Source organism: Rhinolophus sinicus, chromosome 15 (genome assembly GCF_057876585.1).
Source record: "Rhinolophus sinicus isolate RSI-liver-muscle chromosome 15, RSI-T2T, whole genome shotgun sequence".
Lineage (NCBI taxonomy): Eukaryota > Metazoa > Chordata > Mammalia > Chiroptera > Rhinolophidae > Rhinolophus > Rhinolophus sinicus.
The window spans coordinates 22,601,363-22,615,764 of NC_142515.1; the positions used below are offsets into that span (position 1 = coordinate 22,601,363).

At 55.7% G+C, this 14,402-nt stretch overlaps 1 protein-coding gene across 3 annotated transcripts; it reads left to right on the forward strand.

Moving 5' to 3' along the window:
* On the forward strand, window positions 1-13,625 carry LDB1 (LIM domain binding 1). 3 transcript variants are annotated; one of them, XM_019724986.3, is made up of 11 exons: window positions 1-588; window positions 8,617-8,719; window positions 8,844-8,888; window positions 9,001-9,076; window positions 9,174-9,276; window positions 9,450-9,622; window positions 10,067-10,189; window positions 10,432-10,515; window positions 10,612-10,735; window positions 10,939-11,087; window positions 11,801-13,625. In XM_019724986.3, the coding sequence occupies exons 1-11, from the start codon at window positions 564-566 to the stop codon at window positions 12,029-12,031; spliced, it is 1,236 nt and encodes a 411-aa protein (XP_019580545.1). In that variant the 5' UTR covers window positions 1-563; the 3' UTR covers window positions 12,032-13,625. The 3 variants fall into 3 exon arrangements, with proteins under 3 accessions (XP_019580545.1, XP_019580546.1, XP_019580547.1); XM_019724987.3 differs by having other exon boundaries at window positions 10,939-11,081; XM_019724988.3 differs by lacking the exon at window positions 1-588 and adding an exon at window positions 2,492-5,811.
* Window positions 13,626-14,402: the final 777 nt, after the last annotated feature.

Below are 14,402 nucleotides of genomic sequence, written 5' to 3' on the forward strand. Positions count from 1 at the left end.
GTCACATGCATGCTGTTCCCTGAACGCTCCCGGCCCCTCGCCGCCCGCCCGCCGCGCGGCGCACGCACGTCGTCGCTCGCCGCGCACCCGCCCGGGTCACTTTGACACGGCTCTCCCCTCCCACTAGCAGGCAATTAGCATATTAATAAAGCCCAGCCCAGCCCTGCTGGGGCTGGAGAGCGGGCGCCTATTAGAGCGGGAGTGAGGAGAACGAGAGGGAGAGGGGGGCGAGCGGCGGCGGCGTTGGCGGCGGGGAGGGCGGCGGGAGCGTACAGACACGCACACGCACACGCGCACACACGGACACACACTCGGGGGACGCACACCCGCGCGCACACACTCAGAGGCAGCTCGCCTTCCTGCCTGGCTTCCTTCCTGTCTGCTCTGCGCCTGACAGGCCCCTCACTGCAGCCAGGGCCCTCCCGCACCGGGCCGAGGCCGGGCCGGGCCGCCGGCGAGGGCAGCGGGGGCCGCGGGCGGCGGCGGTAGCTCATGCCCGGCCTGTCCCCGAGCGGGGCAGGCACCGTGACTCGGCTGGGCCCCCAGCGGCGGGCGATGTGAAGATGTCAGTGGGCTGTGCCTGTCCTGGTGAGTGGGGCGCGCGGCCGCCTGGCCCCTCCCTCCCTCATCCTCCCGCGGATCCTTCACCCCTTGTTTAGCGAGAACTTGTGTGGGGGGCATCGATGGCATGGCGGAGGTCGGGGGCTGTGAGGGTATGCGGGGCCTCAGTCCGGGGAAGTGTTCTTCCCAACTGTGTAAAATGCGCAGCAACCTGGAGACACGGGGAGGGGGTGCTGGGGATAGCGTGTGTATATGGTTTTTTTGGGGGGGAGATTACTTGGGGGGGGCTGAAATTCCCAGAATTCCACGGCGTTAGCCAATCAGAAGTGAGTCTGGACTTTTGACCCCCCCCCTCAGGTCACCATAGAGTTGTGATTGGCTGGTTTGGGTTGTCCCCCCCTTCCCTGTTGCCTATTCCCTCTTACATATCCTGTGACACCCCCCTCCAGGCTGTTTTTGAGGACCGTGTTTGGGGGGAGGGATTAATTGGGGCCCATTTTGCCCCCCTCCAAATTTTCCTGCCTGTTGCCAAGGAAGGTTGGCCCTCCTGGGGGACAGGAGGTACTCCTGGGAGGGGGCGGGAACAGATAATTGGGCCCTGGGGTCTGGCATCTCCGTCCTAGTGGGAGGAGGAATGTGGCAGCCCCAGGCAAGCTAGGAACTAGAGTGATTTGTGAGAGTTGAGTTGAGGGGAGTAGTGCTTGACCCCAAAGTGAGAACTTGAAAGAGGACTTAGGCTCTGCTCCCTGCCCCCCTAAACCCCATATGGACTCTTGCCAGTGACAGCCTGGGTCTGAGTCTTTCCTGGAGAGGGGAAGAGAGGCTCACACTCACTGCCAGGAGGAAAGAGAGAAGTGATGTGGCTGGAGAAGTCTTCAGAGGACCTCAGAACACTGTCAGCATCCCCAGGACTCTGGGTTCTTCCATAGCTGCAGGACCCCAATCTCAGGCTGGAGTTAGCTTTCTTCTGAAAGTCAGGTGTTCCTGAATCTACCCTGGTTTGGATCCTTTACCCCTCTAGAGGCCCATACCACACAAGTGCCCTCCCTCCCCCCCAACCCTCAAGGGAAGCTGCCAGTGAGGAAGCTTCCTTGAAAATCATGTGACCCAAGCCAGGCTGGGCTGGGCACACAAAGTGCCTGCTGAGGCTGACGTTTAAGGGGTATGGGGCCCAGAGGGAGGGCTAGTAGAGCCTGAGGATCCTGGAATATCTGGGTGTGGGAACCGCTGGCTTCTGCTGCAGAGGGTGGGGGAGAGGAGAGGAAAGAGCTTACTAAGCTGGAATCCTGCCTGGCCCCATCATTTCTCCTACCAGCGTGGTGTACATATTTATATTTTCTTCTTTGTAGTTGTCCCATGCTAGGTACCCTGTTCACATCCATGCATGCCCATAGCCTTGAGCTTCCATTGCCACACATAAGCATAGCAGAAACTAAGGCGCTGGACGTACTAGAAGGCCAAGTATTTTGATTCTTAGTTCCTACAAATAGTGGGTAAGAGGTGGGTATGGGTTGTCAGGTTGGAGGTAGATGGGAGGTTGGTCCAGAACTTGGGGCAGAGTGCCTGGGACCAGTAAGAGAAGGGAGAAAGTTTCCCCCTCAGTCTGGGAGTAGCATGGGGACAGGATGAGGATCTATGCGCAGGAGTGTGTGTGTGAGGGGGGACAACTTTGGTCAGTGCCCCAAAAGGCATGTTCCTTTTGTGTGTCTGGTGGCCTGGTTGGGTGACAGGGGCCAGAAGATGGCCAGGAGTGGGGAATCTTTTTCCCAAATGTGAAGGAATCTTATGGATTGATGCCACAGAGGATGGATGGAGGTTAGACTTCAAGGAGAACTATATGAGGAAGGACTTGAGAGTGGCCTGGGGATGGGGAATGGTAGGAGTTGGAGTAAAAGAGGGGGCCAAGCTTGCATGGGTGGGTGGGAGCACATGGTTGAACACAAGGGCATTGTGGCAGCATGTATAGTCCAGGCCCAAAGACCCCGCTGCCCCCCCACCCCCCAACCTGAGCAGCCTTAGGTTGGGGGCCGAGGCGCCCTGGCAGGCCGCCTGCCTGCTGCCTGCCTGCCTGTCTGAGTCTCCTTTGTGCTCTGCTGTCTCCCAGCTCCTCCTCCCCCAGCCCGGCAGAGACAGCACATGCCCCACACATGTGACTGAGGGAAGCCAGAGCACACACAGACTCACACACATGCACACACAGAAGGAAACACCACAAGATACACACATACACACACACACACCCAGCTCCCATAGTGCTCCTGGGGTGAGGGAATAGCTTCTGGGGCTTTGGTCAGCAGCAGGGAGAACCTCTGCTAAGGGGCATCACCCTGGGCAGGGCAGGTTGTTGAGGGGTCCAGGGCCTGTCTGGGGCAGCATGTGGCTCAGAAGGGTTAAGGCAGGGAGGAGTAGGGGGAGGGGAGAAGGCAGCAGTGGTGGCGGCTGGGAGCCAGGAGAGGAGGATGGCAGAGCGCCAGGCCAACGGGAGGCCGGGCACAGACAAAGGAAGGGGGGCAGGCACACTGGAGGCCTGGGTCAGGGAGCCCCAGGGGCCCAGGCAGGGGGCAGTGCTGGTACCTTATCCTGTGGGCTGGGGCAGGCTGCTGCCCTTCAGACTCCCCACCTCCAGGAGGGGTGCTCTCCCTCTACTCTCCCTCATCACCTTTGTCATTCTTTGCTGCTTCTTACCCCCTCCCCCCAGTGTTAGGGCCTTCTAATTCTGACCTCTTCTACCTCTGTGCAAGTGGGGGAATTAAGTCAGAACTGAGAGGAGCAGACTTGCTAGAGAAGGGGAACTACTAGGAGGGGACCTGTTTTGAGTGATGTGCCAGAGTCTTGGTATGTCTTGGTATTTAGGGTCCCTTCTCCCCGAAATTTGAGGAGACAGACTGGGTGAGGGTCCTGAGCTCTGAACTGAAGGTAGAAGCCAGAGCACGTGCCTATATCCCCTCTTCCCCATGTGGACAGTCATTTGGGGCCTGGAATGACCATTCCTTGGAGAGACGAGGGAGTAGGAATGGCTGCAGTGTCCTAGGACTGGGCTTGGGTGAGTGGGGTTAGAAATCCAGGATTCCAGCCTCAGGCCCTCCTGTGTCACTGTAATCTGTTGAAGTTGGGGTAATATTTGGCCCTGTGTGCTGTAAGGATCTCTTGAGGTACTGCCTATGAATGCGCTTTGGAAAGTTTAAAGGCAGGAAGCAAATGATAGGAATTGTCCTGTCAGTGGTGAAGGAATGTGGACATCCCAGAGTTGGGCTGTAAATTTGGGAGTTATTGGGAATGTCTCAAGTCCTAGTGTAGGCTGTATGTTGCAGGGTATCTGAATGTCATAGATTTTTATATATTTGTGAAAACTGGGGTGTACCATGGCCAGGCCATGATGGAAAATAGTGTGCAGGTTTCTGGAAGGGTGTTTGATGGGGTTAGTCCCTGGGTAATAAGTGGTCGGGATATGTATGTAATAGTCTGTCACAGATTCAGGAGGTAAAATGCAGTTTTGGTGTGTATATTGGGGTCAAGGGGCGTTCATGTCACAGTTTCCAGTGTGAATGGAAGTCAGGGTCTGACGTTGGCTGTGTATGTGAGTGAGCCTGGGGTTGGGTTTTCTTAGGGTTGAGATATATCATAGGTTGAAGTGTGTGTCAGGTACTGATTTACGTGAAAGTAAGATGTGCTATTTATGTGTGGAAGATAGACATAGGGCCAGGTGCAACATTATTACTCCATAGTCAACTGGTGTGTATGTCATGAGAAATCCTGTCATGGGACAGTGTGTGGGGGGTGGGGGAGGCAGGGAATAGGGAGCAGAGATCAACCTGTAGTGAAATAGGAGGTCATACACTACCCCTTCCAATGTGTGTGTTTCCTTTTTCTTGTCTGTCTAGGTAGTAGGGCCTGGACGATTACCCAAGTTTTAGAAACACCCCCTGTCTTGGGATTTAGCAGCAGACTAGGCCCCTTCTGGGGACCCTTGGTTAGGCAAGTTTGCCTTCCTTAACTCTGACAGTGCCTCTTTCCCCTGCACCCACGTGTCTCCAGTGGTTGGTGGGGGAGGGGCTTCCTGCTAAGGCAGATCTAAGTCAAGGCTTGGAACTTAGCTGGGTTGGGGTCAGGGAGCCTGGACTGTCCCCCTCCCTCTGATCAGTGTTTACAGGCTGAAGTCAGAGTGTGTCTCTGTCAAAAATAACCCACTGGAGCCTCCCCCCCCCCCAGCTGCTCTGGCATTTCACAAGGGTCTGAAGCCTAGGTGGCAGCCCTGACCAGCCTTCAACCGGAGAGATCGAAGGAGAGAGGAAGAGAGATTTGGGGGACTTTAAAGATACAGGGAGTCTCCAGAGAGGAGAGCATCCTCTTCCATCCCTTCCTGTGGCTCTGGCTCCCCTGCTCAGCCTTGAGCACCAGGGCCTGAGGCTGGGGGGTGGGGTGGCACTTCAATTCCTTGCCCCCACAGGCCTCCTCTCCATCCAGATCTCTCCAGGCCCAGCCTGTTCTGTCTCCATCTCTCCATCTCCTATCTCTCCCAGTCTCTGTCTCTCTTTTGTTTTTCTCAGCAGTCCTCCCAGCCTGCCTCCCTCTCCCTCCCTCTTTCCCTCTTCCTCATCCCTCGCAGGGAGGGGGCGGGGCCGGTGGGGGCAGCTCCACCCTCCGCCGGCCCTGGGGCCTCATTCTGAGAGAGGCTCCGAGAGCGAGCGGGGAGGGAGGGAGAGAAAGGGAGAAAAGGCAGGGAGCCGGCGGGCGCTGCGTGTGTCTGTGCGTGCGCGAGTGAGAGTGTGAGTGAGTGTGAGTGCTGGGCTCTGCCTCGCCTGGTGCCCCGGCAGAGGGGCCTGGTGGCCTGGGGAGGGCGGGCGGGCTGCTTGGAGGCAGAGGCAGCGAGAGGCGGCGGCAGGGAGAGCCGAGGAGGAGGAGGAGAGAGGAAAGAGCGGAGCAGCCATTGTTGAGGGAAACCTTGCAAACAAAGAAGGCTCCGGACTCCCCGCTGCCCCCCGCCCCCCAGGCCGGCCCCCTGGCCCCCGGCCCCCAGCCCAGTGGCCATTGTAACTTTCCCCCGGGGCTGTGGCCGCCTCGGGGCGGGCCGAGGCTGTGCGTGCGAGTCTTTGTGCGGCCCCGCGGAGTGGAGCTCCCAGCCAGGCCTGCCTGTCCCACTCGGGACATGAGCGGCTGAAGTTGGCTCCCCCTCAGTCCTCACCCCTGCCAGGGCCCCGCTGGGCTTGCAGCCGCTCCCCACATCTCTCCTGGCCCCCTCAGTTCTCCCAGGTAAGTCTGGGTACCCTGCAAGCCTGAAGGGAGTGGGTGGAAGGCCCTGGGTCTGGCCCAGGCCTGGTATGCTGGCTGGGGGAAAGGTGCCTCAGCTCAGAGAGGCCAGGGCTCCCAGGCCCGCTGACCTCTGGTCAGCCCCCAAAGGGAGGGGGCCTGCTCTCAGGTCAGGCTGGTTACCATGGAAATGCCCAGCTGGAGGTGCCCCCTCAGCCCCAGGATGCAGCTTCCATCCTGAGAAAACTTTACCAGTTCTGGGCTCTTCCTCTCTTCTCTTTCCTAAGGGCTCCCAGATTGCTAGAGGTGGAATTGGGGGCTATGTCTGATTCCAGGGCTGGATGACACATCCCCTTCACCCCACCCCCACCTTTCTCCCTCTACCCCTGCTGCTGGGGACAGGCAGCAACAGGGACAGATGGTCTGGGTGATGTCCCCTCCCCTTCTCTTCTCACTCCCAAGCCCTTGTGCTGGGGCTACTGGGAGTTGCTAGGGCTCTGAAGAGATGCTGAGTTGGTGTCCATTCACTGGAAGTGTACGTAGAGGCCCCAGAGCTTTGGGCTTTAACTTCTCAGAACTGTTACCCAGCCCCAGGCAATGCCTGTCAGTTCGTTAATGGGAGAAATTGAAGCTCGGAAACTTTTTTCAGAATTAAGAAGAACCCAGGTATCCTACCTCTCTTCTTTTTAGGGTCTTGAGCTGACAAGTTTCTTCAAGAGGGCCTGAAACGGAGGGCCAGGGGCAGTGATGCTTTTGGGGAAGGAGAGCCTAGTTAGGGGACGAGGACTGGGTCCAGTCATCTACGCTTGAGTTCATTGCCCAGGCCTGGGCTCTGGTGGGCTGTGTGAGCCTTGGCTTCCTATGCGGCCTTGGTCTCCCTATCTGTGGAGTGGGGAGACTTGGGGAGGGTGGGACTGTCTCTTTCCTGAGAACCTGTGCTCCTCAGTCCAGACGGGCATGTGAAGGCCGTGTGTGCTGTGTCTTGAGCATGTGGATGTGGCCTGCAGGAGCCCGTGGACGGGGCAGGGGCCGGGGCCTGTTGCCGGCACCCTGATTCTGCCTGGGGCTGCTGGGTTCCAGCCCTTGTGAGGCATGTTGGGGCGAGCTGAGGGTAGAAGCCTGCTCGGCAGGATGAGGCGCACGCGTGTGCAGGCACAAACAGGCTCTGACTCTTGGCACCTTCAGGGACAGTGTAGTGTAGTCCCTCTGAGACCCTCCTTTTGCCATATTGTGAGGAGGGGGCCCTGGGGAAAGAATTAAATGATACACATTGGCACAGTGTCTTCCTTTGTCTCTTCCCCCCAAGGAACAAAATAGATTTTGTGTCTAAATTGGGGAGGGGGCTCAGATACAGCCAATACAGCTATCCTTCCAAATGCAATCAAGTTTTGGGGATGTCAGGAAGCAGCTATGATTGGGGTCAGGACCCTTGGAATGCTACCTCAGTTTCCCCTCATCTTATAGGGAGGGGGGAAGCAGCATTGCAGAAGTACCTGGCTCACACCCAACTATGAATATAACACTTCTTCCAGTCAGGAAATAGTACACCAGGAACTTCGTGCTGCTGGGTGAGGTAGAGAGGGGACACATGTGCACATGTACAGATACACACAGGCAGAGGCCCCTGTCTGGTTACTACTTGCCTCCTAGACTGAGCCCCCTGGAACCTGTGCTCCTTCCCAGGTCTCCTCATTGCCGTTTGTAAGTAGAGTGGGATCCAATAGAGGTCCCTCTACCTCCCTCTCCCACTGCAAGTCTCAGAAGACAAAATGGGTTGAGGCTTTGGGTTTCTGGTTTGGAGACAGCACTAAACTAGAGGTGGGTGTGGGGGAGGGGGCTGGGCTGATAAGGGAGTGGCCGTTGGTGGGGGAGGCAGAAGGGCCAACTGGTTATCTGGTGGGTGGCACCCAGCAAACACCCACCCCCCTTTATCTTTCTATCCCTTGCTCTCCTGAGACCCTGGAGGGTGGAGGAGGGGCAAGGAATTGGCAAAATCCCCCTTCTTCCTCCCCCAACTTGGTCTCCAGAGGGCAATAGAAGGGTAGAAATACTATAGGATATGGGAATCAGAAGATCTGGGCTCAGGTCCTAACTCTGTGATCTTGGCAAGACCCCTTGAGCTTTCAGTTGCCTTATCTGTAAAATGGGAATGTTATAGTTGACCCTGCTACCTCACACGTGGTTGTGATGATTGAACAAAATAATATAGAAAAGAGTGTTTATCAAAGTTAGATTCCAACATTTGGGTATTTATTTATTCTATGGTATTGACATTTCTTTCCAGTTTCAATTCTATTATCTAGGGCTCAGCCACATGAAGAAATGGGGTCTTGGGTATTGGGGCTGAGTACTTCTAGTTTCTTAATAAAAGAAACTAGATTTACCATGTTTCCCCGAAAATAAGATCTATCCCGAAAATAAGCCCCAGTTAAGATCGTCAGCCAGACGGACGCATTTAGTACATTATGACGATGTTCCAGAAGAAGATGACATGACTGTATTTGAATAAATGTAGATTGTTGTACATGAAAAAATAAGACATCCTCTGAAAATATGCCCTTAATGCGTCTTTTGGAGCAAAAATTAATATAAGACCTGGTCTGATTTTCTGGGAAATACAGTATAAGACCTGGTCTTATTTTTGGAGAAACATGGTAGAAGCAGAGGTAGGTGCTCCCTGGGGTAAGCTCCCTCCCCTAGTCCACTCTGGGGGCTCCAGAAGACCAGTCCCTGTCCACACAGTCCAGCAAATTTCCAGGAGAGCCCTCAAGAGGGACTCTGGGCACCCCTTCTTCCTTTCCCTTCTAGGTTGTTCCTCAAAGTCATTCAAGCTGTACTCGCCGAAGGAGCCCCCGAACGGCAACGCCTTCCCCCCCTTTCATCCCGGCACCATGCTAGATCGGGATGTGGGGTGAGTCTCTTGTTCACTTCCGATCCCTTCTCCAGAAGGGATCCTACCTGAAAAGGGGAGGGCATGACACTCCCCAATAATTCCTGTCTTTACCCCCATTCTCATAGCCTCTTCCCTTACACAGCCCAACTCCCATGTACCCGCCTACATACCTGGAGCCCGGGATCGGGTAAGTGGAGTCCAGTGGGGAGGGAGGTGCTTTCTGTTACATGGGTGAAGGCAGAGGGGGTGTGGGTGGGGAGGCTCTGCTCCTGCTGACCTCTCTTCTTCGCTTACCCCAGGAGGCACACACCATATGGCAACCAAACTGACTACAGAATATTCGAGCTTAATAAACGGCTTCAAAACTGGACAGAGGTATGGCCAGGGGAAAGGACCTGAGACGGGGAGAGCCATCTGGGCACCCCTGTGGGGTATCTTCTGACATACAGACACCCCTCCCTGTGCTCCTTAGGAGTGTGACAATCTCTGGTGGGATGCTTTCACAACTGAGTTCTTTGAGGATGATGCCATGTTAACCATCACTTTCTGCCTGGAGGATGGACCAAAGAGATACAGTGAGTGGCCTCGGGGGGGTCCTGCCAGTTCTGCTGTGCAGGTGTATGCCTCCTGTGTCATTCTAAGGTCTGGGAGTGGGCTCTTTGTCCCAGGGTATCTGTTTCGGCAGAGGTGGCATCTGCCTGACCTCTTGAGGTTCGTCGGTTCTGAAAAGTTTGTCCCATCTCTACAGCCATTGGCCGGACCTTGATCCCACGCTACTTCCGCAGCATCTTTGAGGGGGGTGCTACGGAGCTGTACTATGTGCTTAAGCACCCCAAGGAGGCATTCCACAGCAACTTTGTGTCGCTCGACTGTGACCAGGGCAGCATGGTGACCCAGCATGGCAAACCCATGTTCACCCAGGTCAGCAACCCAGCTGGACGTGGAGCGCTGAGGCACCTGAATTTGATTCCCTTCCTCATTCCCAAAATGTTCTCAGCTGTTCCCCAGGGAGGCATAATGGGCAGTGGGCAGATGAGAAGGGAGGGCGGGCATGCTGCAGCATTCAGCAGGCATTTGCTGAGCTTGTGCATGACAGTATTCTGCCTGCCCTCATCGAGATTATAGCAGATGGTGTATCACTAGCTCCATGGTGAGAGGACAGGATCAGTTAAGCATTTCTTCTGTGCATGTGTACGGGCCCGGGGTGTGACGGGTATGTAAGGGGATGGTCTGTGCCACTTATGCACCCAGATTTAGGTGCAGGTGGCAGAATTGTATGCAGTGGGAGAGTTGTGCGCAAATGGGAGAACAGGTATACTTCCAGGTAGGGGGGTGAGGGCAAAACTGTGACAAGTCTGTCTCCAGGTGTGTGTGGAGGGCCGGTTGTACCTGGAGTTCATGTTTGATGACATGATGCGGATAAAGACGTGGCACTTCAGCATCCGGCAGCACCGTGAGCTCATTCCCCGCAGCATCCTTGCCATGCATGTGAGTGTGGGCAGGACCTAAGATGCACGGGGGAGGGCAAGGGGGAGGGCAGGCAGCGGGAACAGCGGAACAAGGTCTGCCACCTGAGGGTGACCTGAGAGGGTTAGAGTTTCCCCACCTAAAAAATGGATTTGGTAATAGCCCCTCTTCTCTCTTACTAGAAGTGTCACAAGGCTCAGATGATAGGACAGGTGAGCAGATGCAACCCAGGTGCTAGTATTCTTATCTTTGTCCCCCTGTAGGCCCAGGACCCCCAGATGTTGGATCAGCTCTCCAAAAACATCACCCGGTGTGGGCTGTCCAATTCCACTCTCAACTACCTCCGAGTAAGTCTGATCACCCAGTCTCTGCCCCATCCCATTTGCCCTTCGCTCCATGTCCCTCCCCTGACAATCCCCCCACCCGCTCTGGTCTCCCTACAGCTCTGTGTGATACTTGAGCCCATGCAGGAGCTCATGTCCCGCCACAAGACCTACAGCCTCAGCCCTCGCGACTGCCTCAAAACTTGCCTTTTCCAGAAGTGGCAGCGCATGGTAGCGCCCCCTGGTGAGTGCCTTGCGCCTGTACCTGCTCTTACCAGGATCTGATGCCACCCTTGAAGGCTGTATCACTATCTCCTCATGAAGCCCCATCCTGGCTCCTGGGTCTGCAAGATTGGGATCAGGGTAGGCTCAGGCTCCTTAGGAGCCAGAATGGGGAGCCAGAGGCCCAGGGCTCTGCCCCACCTGAGTCTGCTTTCCCTGGCACAGCGGAGCCCGCCCGGCAGCAGCCCAGCAAACGGCGGAAACGGAAGATGTCAGGGGGCAGCACCATGAGCTCGGGGGGAGGCAACACCAACAACAGCAACAGCAAGAAGAAAAGCCCAGCCAGCACCTTCGCCCTCTCCAGCCAGGTACCTGTAAGCATCTCGGCTTTCTTCTCTCTTCTGGGCTGCCCCACTGCTGACCCATGACCCTTGACCCTGTCCCAGTGTAAGCTCACTAGCAGGCATAGAAGCAGAGACGGTTTTTCTCAGTGTGCTCTGCCAGCGTGGGCTGACTTCTGTCACTGATGAGAGTCCTTGTTAGTTACAGGCATGGTTGTGATCATACAGACTCACACATGGCAACATAGGTATGAAGGGACAGAGTCAGCCATGAGAACACACGGACGTTCAGGACAGACAGCTTGGGGGCACACAGACCATCAGAGACGCACACACTCACACGGATAGAGGGACATGCAGCCTTGAATGTGTGTGAATTTAGAATACATGCACATGCGCACACTTCCCCCATTGGTGTTTTTGATCTGCTTCCTCTCTTACATGTTGACAGAAGTTTAGGAGCCCCCTACAATTTGGGGGAGATGGACAAGGGAGGTAGGGGAGTAGATCGACTTCTCCCAGAATCTAGTGGATGTGGGTTAAAGGCTCTGATGCTCTGCAGTCCTTCAGAGAGAAGGATTCCAGGGGCAAGGATGTCAGAGGAGTTGATATTTAAAATTAGGGTATGAGAAGGGGGTGGGGGTGTTGAGTTTCTGGGGTGGGTACTGGGGCTCTGGGGGTATTTGCCGCCCTGGGCTGGGCGAGCCCCTGCCCCGATTATGTTTGGGGACCTCCGCCACTCTCAGGATGTGATGGTGGTGGGGGAGCCCACCCTGATGGGCGGGGAGTTCGGGGACGAGGACGAGAGACTCATCACCCGTCTGGAGAACACCCAGTTTGATGCGGCCAACGGCATTGACGACGAGGACAGCTTTAACAACTCCCCTGCCCTGGGCGCCAACAGCCCCTGGAACAGCAAGCCTCCATCCAGCCAAGAAAGCAAATCGGAGAACCCCACGTCACAGGCCTCCCAGTAAAGGCCTCACCTGGGCCGCCCAGTGCTCTGCCTGCCTGCCCCGCCCCTTGCAGCCCCAGGGAACAGAAGACAGAATGAAGAGACTGAGCATCTAAAATGGGCAGCCTCCATCCACCCACTTCAGGGAGGAACTGGACTCGCTGGGGGCAGGTGCCAAGATTTGCCCCCCGGTGGCCCTGGGCTGGGCCTGGCCTCTGCAGAGCCTTTTGGGAGAAGGGGGTACTCATCTGGATGCCTATGTGGACCCTGGACCTCTGAGAAATGTCCTGACCACACCCCAGGGCATTTGCCTCCATCCTCACCCCAGGTTCTGGGTTCCCCATCCTCCTGACTCCACCCCCTTCAAGACTGGGGTCGTCTATATCCACAGCCCTTGGGGACTAAAAGTGTTGGGGCTTGGTTGAGTGCCCCTCCCCCAGGCCCTGCCCCTAGGTGGCTGGTAGAGGGGTAAATCTCTGGGTTCCTCCCTTCTGCCACCTATCCCAGCTCCAAGTTTTTTTAAAAATAATAATATTAAAAATGTAAGTTTAAAAAAAAAATCACTCATGTCCCCCCTGTCCCCCTTATTAAAAGTCCAGCTACCTCCCTACACCTGGCAGATGGGGGGCTTAGGGCCCAGGTGGAGGTGAGCGTGTGGGTAGGGTGGGGAGGGGGGTTGTGCATTATCATTTTATACAGATTGAGAGCTTCAGACCAAGGAGACACTTTGCCATCTCTCTTCCCTTTTCCTCTGGGGTGATGAGTTGGAGAAGGCATGCCATGGGGTAAGGGGCCATTGATGGCCTCACTTTTGTGACAGCCCCCAGCTGTTGTCTCTGTCTCCCCATCTTCCAGGACCCTGGCCTGCCCTCCTAGTGCTTGTGACTCCCTCAATCCTAGCCCCCAACCCCCTCCCCCCATGGTGTGTATATTCTTTACAAGTCCTCCACTAGAGCAGCTGTCTTGGATGGGGGAAGGGGGAGGCTCCCTCCCTTAGGGGGTGTGGAGGGAAGGGAGTAGCCTTGTTTGTCACTGTGTTTTTTGTTTTGTCTCAGTTGGGCAGGCATGGGGTGGGGGAGGGGTTCATCCACTCTCTCCAGTACTCCCCCAAACCCCTCAAATTGCATATGTAGTCATCCCCTGCCTTCCACAGAGGGGAATGTCCCAGCTCTAAGCTCACCAGAGAGCAATAGGCCTCTGTCCCTCAGCTGAAGTAGAGAGGATTCATCTCCCAATATCCTTTCTAGTCCCCTTCCTCAGAAGGAAAGGGGAGGCAGCCAGGATCCTCAGCTGTGGAGGCCCCAGGTGGGCCAGGGTGAGGCCAAGAGCAGGGTCTCATAAGTCTGGGCCCAGCTCTGGCTTCTCTGCCTTTTCCCAGGCAGTTCCAGAAGCGTTAGCACCACCTCTCTTCCTTCTGGATTCTGGGGTCCCCACACCTATTCACTCCAGCTGCCACTGTTGGAAGAAGGGTATTGTGTCAGGAGCTGAGGGAAAGGGTGGGGAAGATGGATGTCCCACTCCAACTGTAATGCCTTTTTTTTTTTTTTTTTTTTTTTTTTTTTGGCCATTTGAGTCATGTATGGTACCAATCAATAAAGAGACTTTTCGGTTTGACAGTGTCTTGGTTGGTCAATGATACCCAATAATGACTCAGCCCACGGCAGTCTTTTCCCCCTTCTTCCTGCAGTCCTAAGACCAGTCAGGGGGGAGGAGATATGAATTAGACTTGGGATTCCACTTCACTCCCATCGCACAGTTCCCCTTATTGTGTTGCACCTCGTGTCCCAAGCTGGCCCTGTCTCCCTCAAAAGTTGACTTCCTGGTTGGGCCCCACACCACCCCCAGACTTGTTCCTCACTACTAACTGTCATGGGGTTGCTAGACAGGGGGGGCCTCCTGAGGCCGGGTTCCTGGGATAGACAGGCCTGGAGTAGGCTGTTGGGGGAAGGGTGGGGGAAGAGGTCCCTGCCTAGGAGGGGGCTTGGATTGAAGGAGCTTTGGGTGGTTTGAATGCCTGGGAGGCTTGGTCAGTGAAATTATACCCTTAACTCAGCAATGCCGACCAGCCCAGCTGAGATCGCTGAACTAGGCTCCCTTGGTGTTAGGTTCCAGGGTGGGGTAGTCAGAGCGTAGAGGGATTGCTGACTTTGGGTGGGGGTGCAGAGGGAGGGAGGAGGATGCCTGAGCACTTGCTAGGAGCAGTCTGAAGCTCCATAGGAAGATGGAAGGAAAAATAGGGCACTTTCAGAGTACTTTCTAGGTAGTTATTCCCCTCAGTCCCCTCCTCGTCCACCATTAAAAGAGATTGGCAAGATGGAGACTCTGCTGTGGATTGGAGATGGGGTCTTAGCACCTACCCAGTCTCCCTCATTTTCATCCCAGGAGGGAATCTA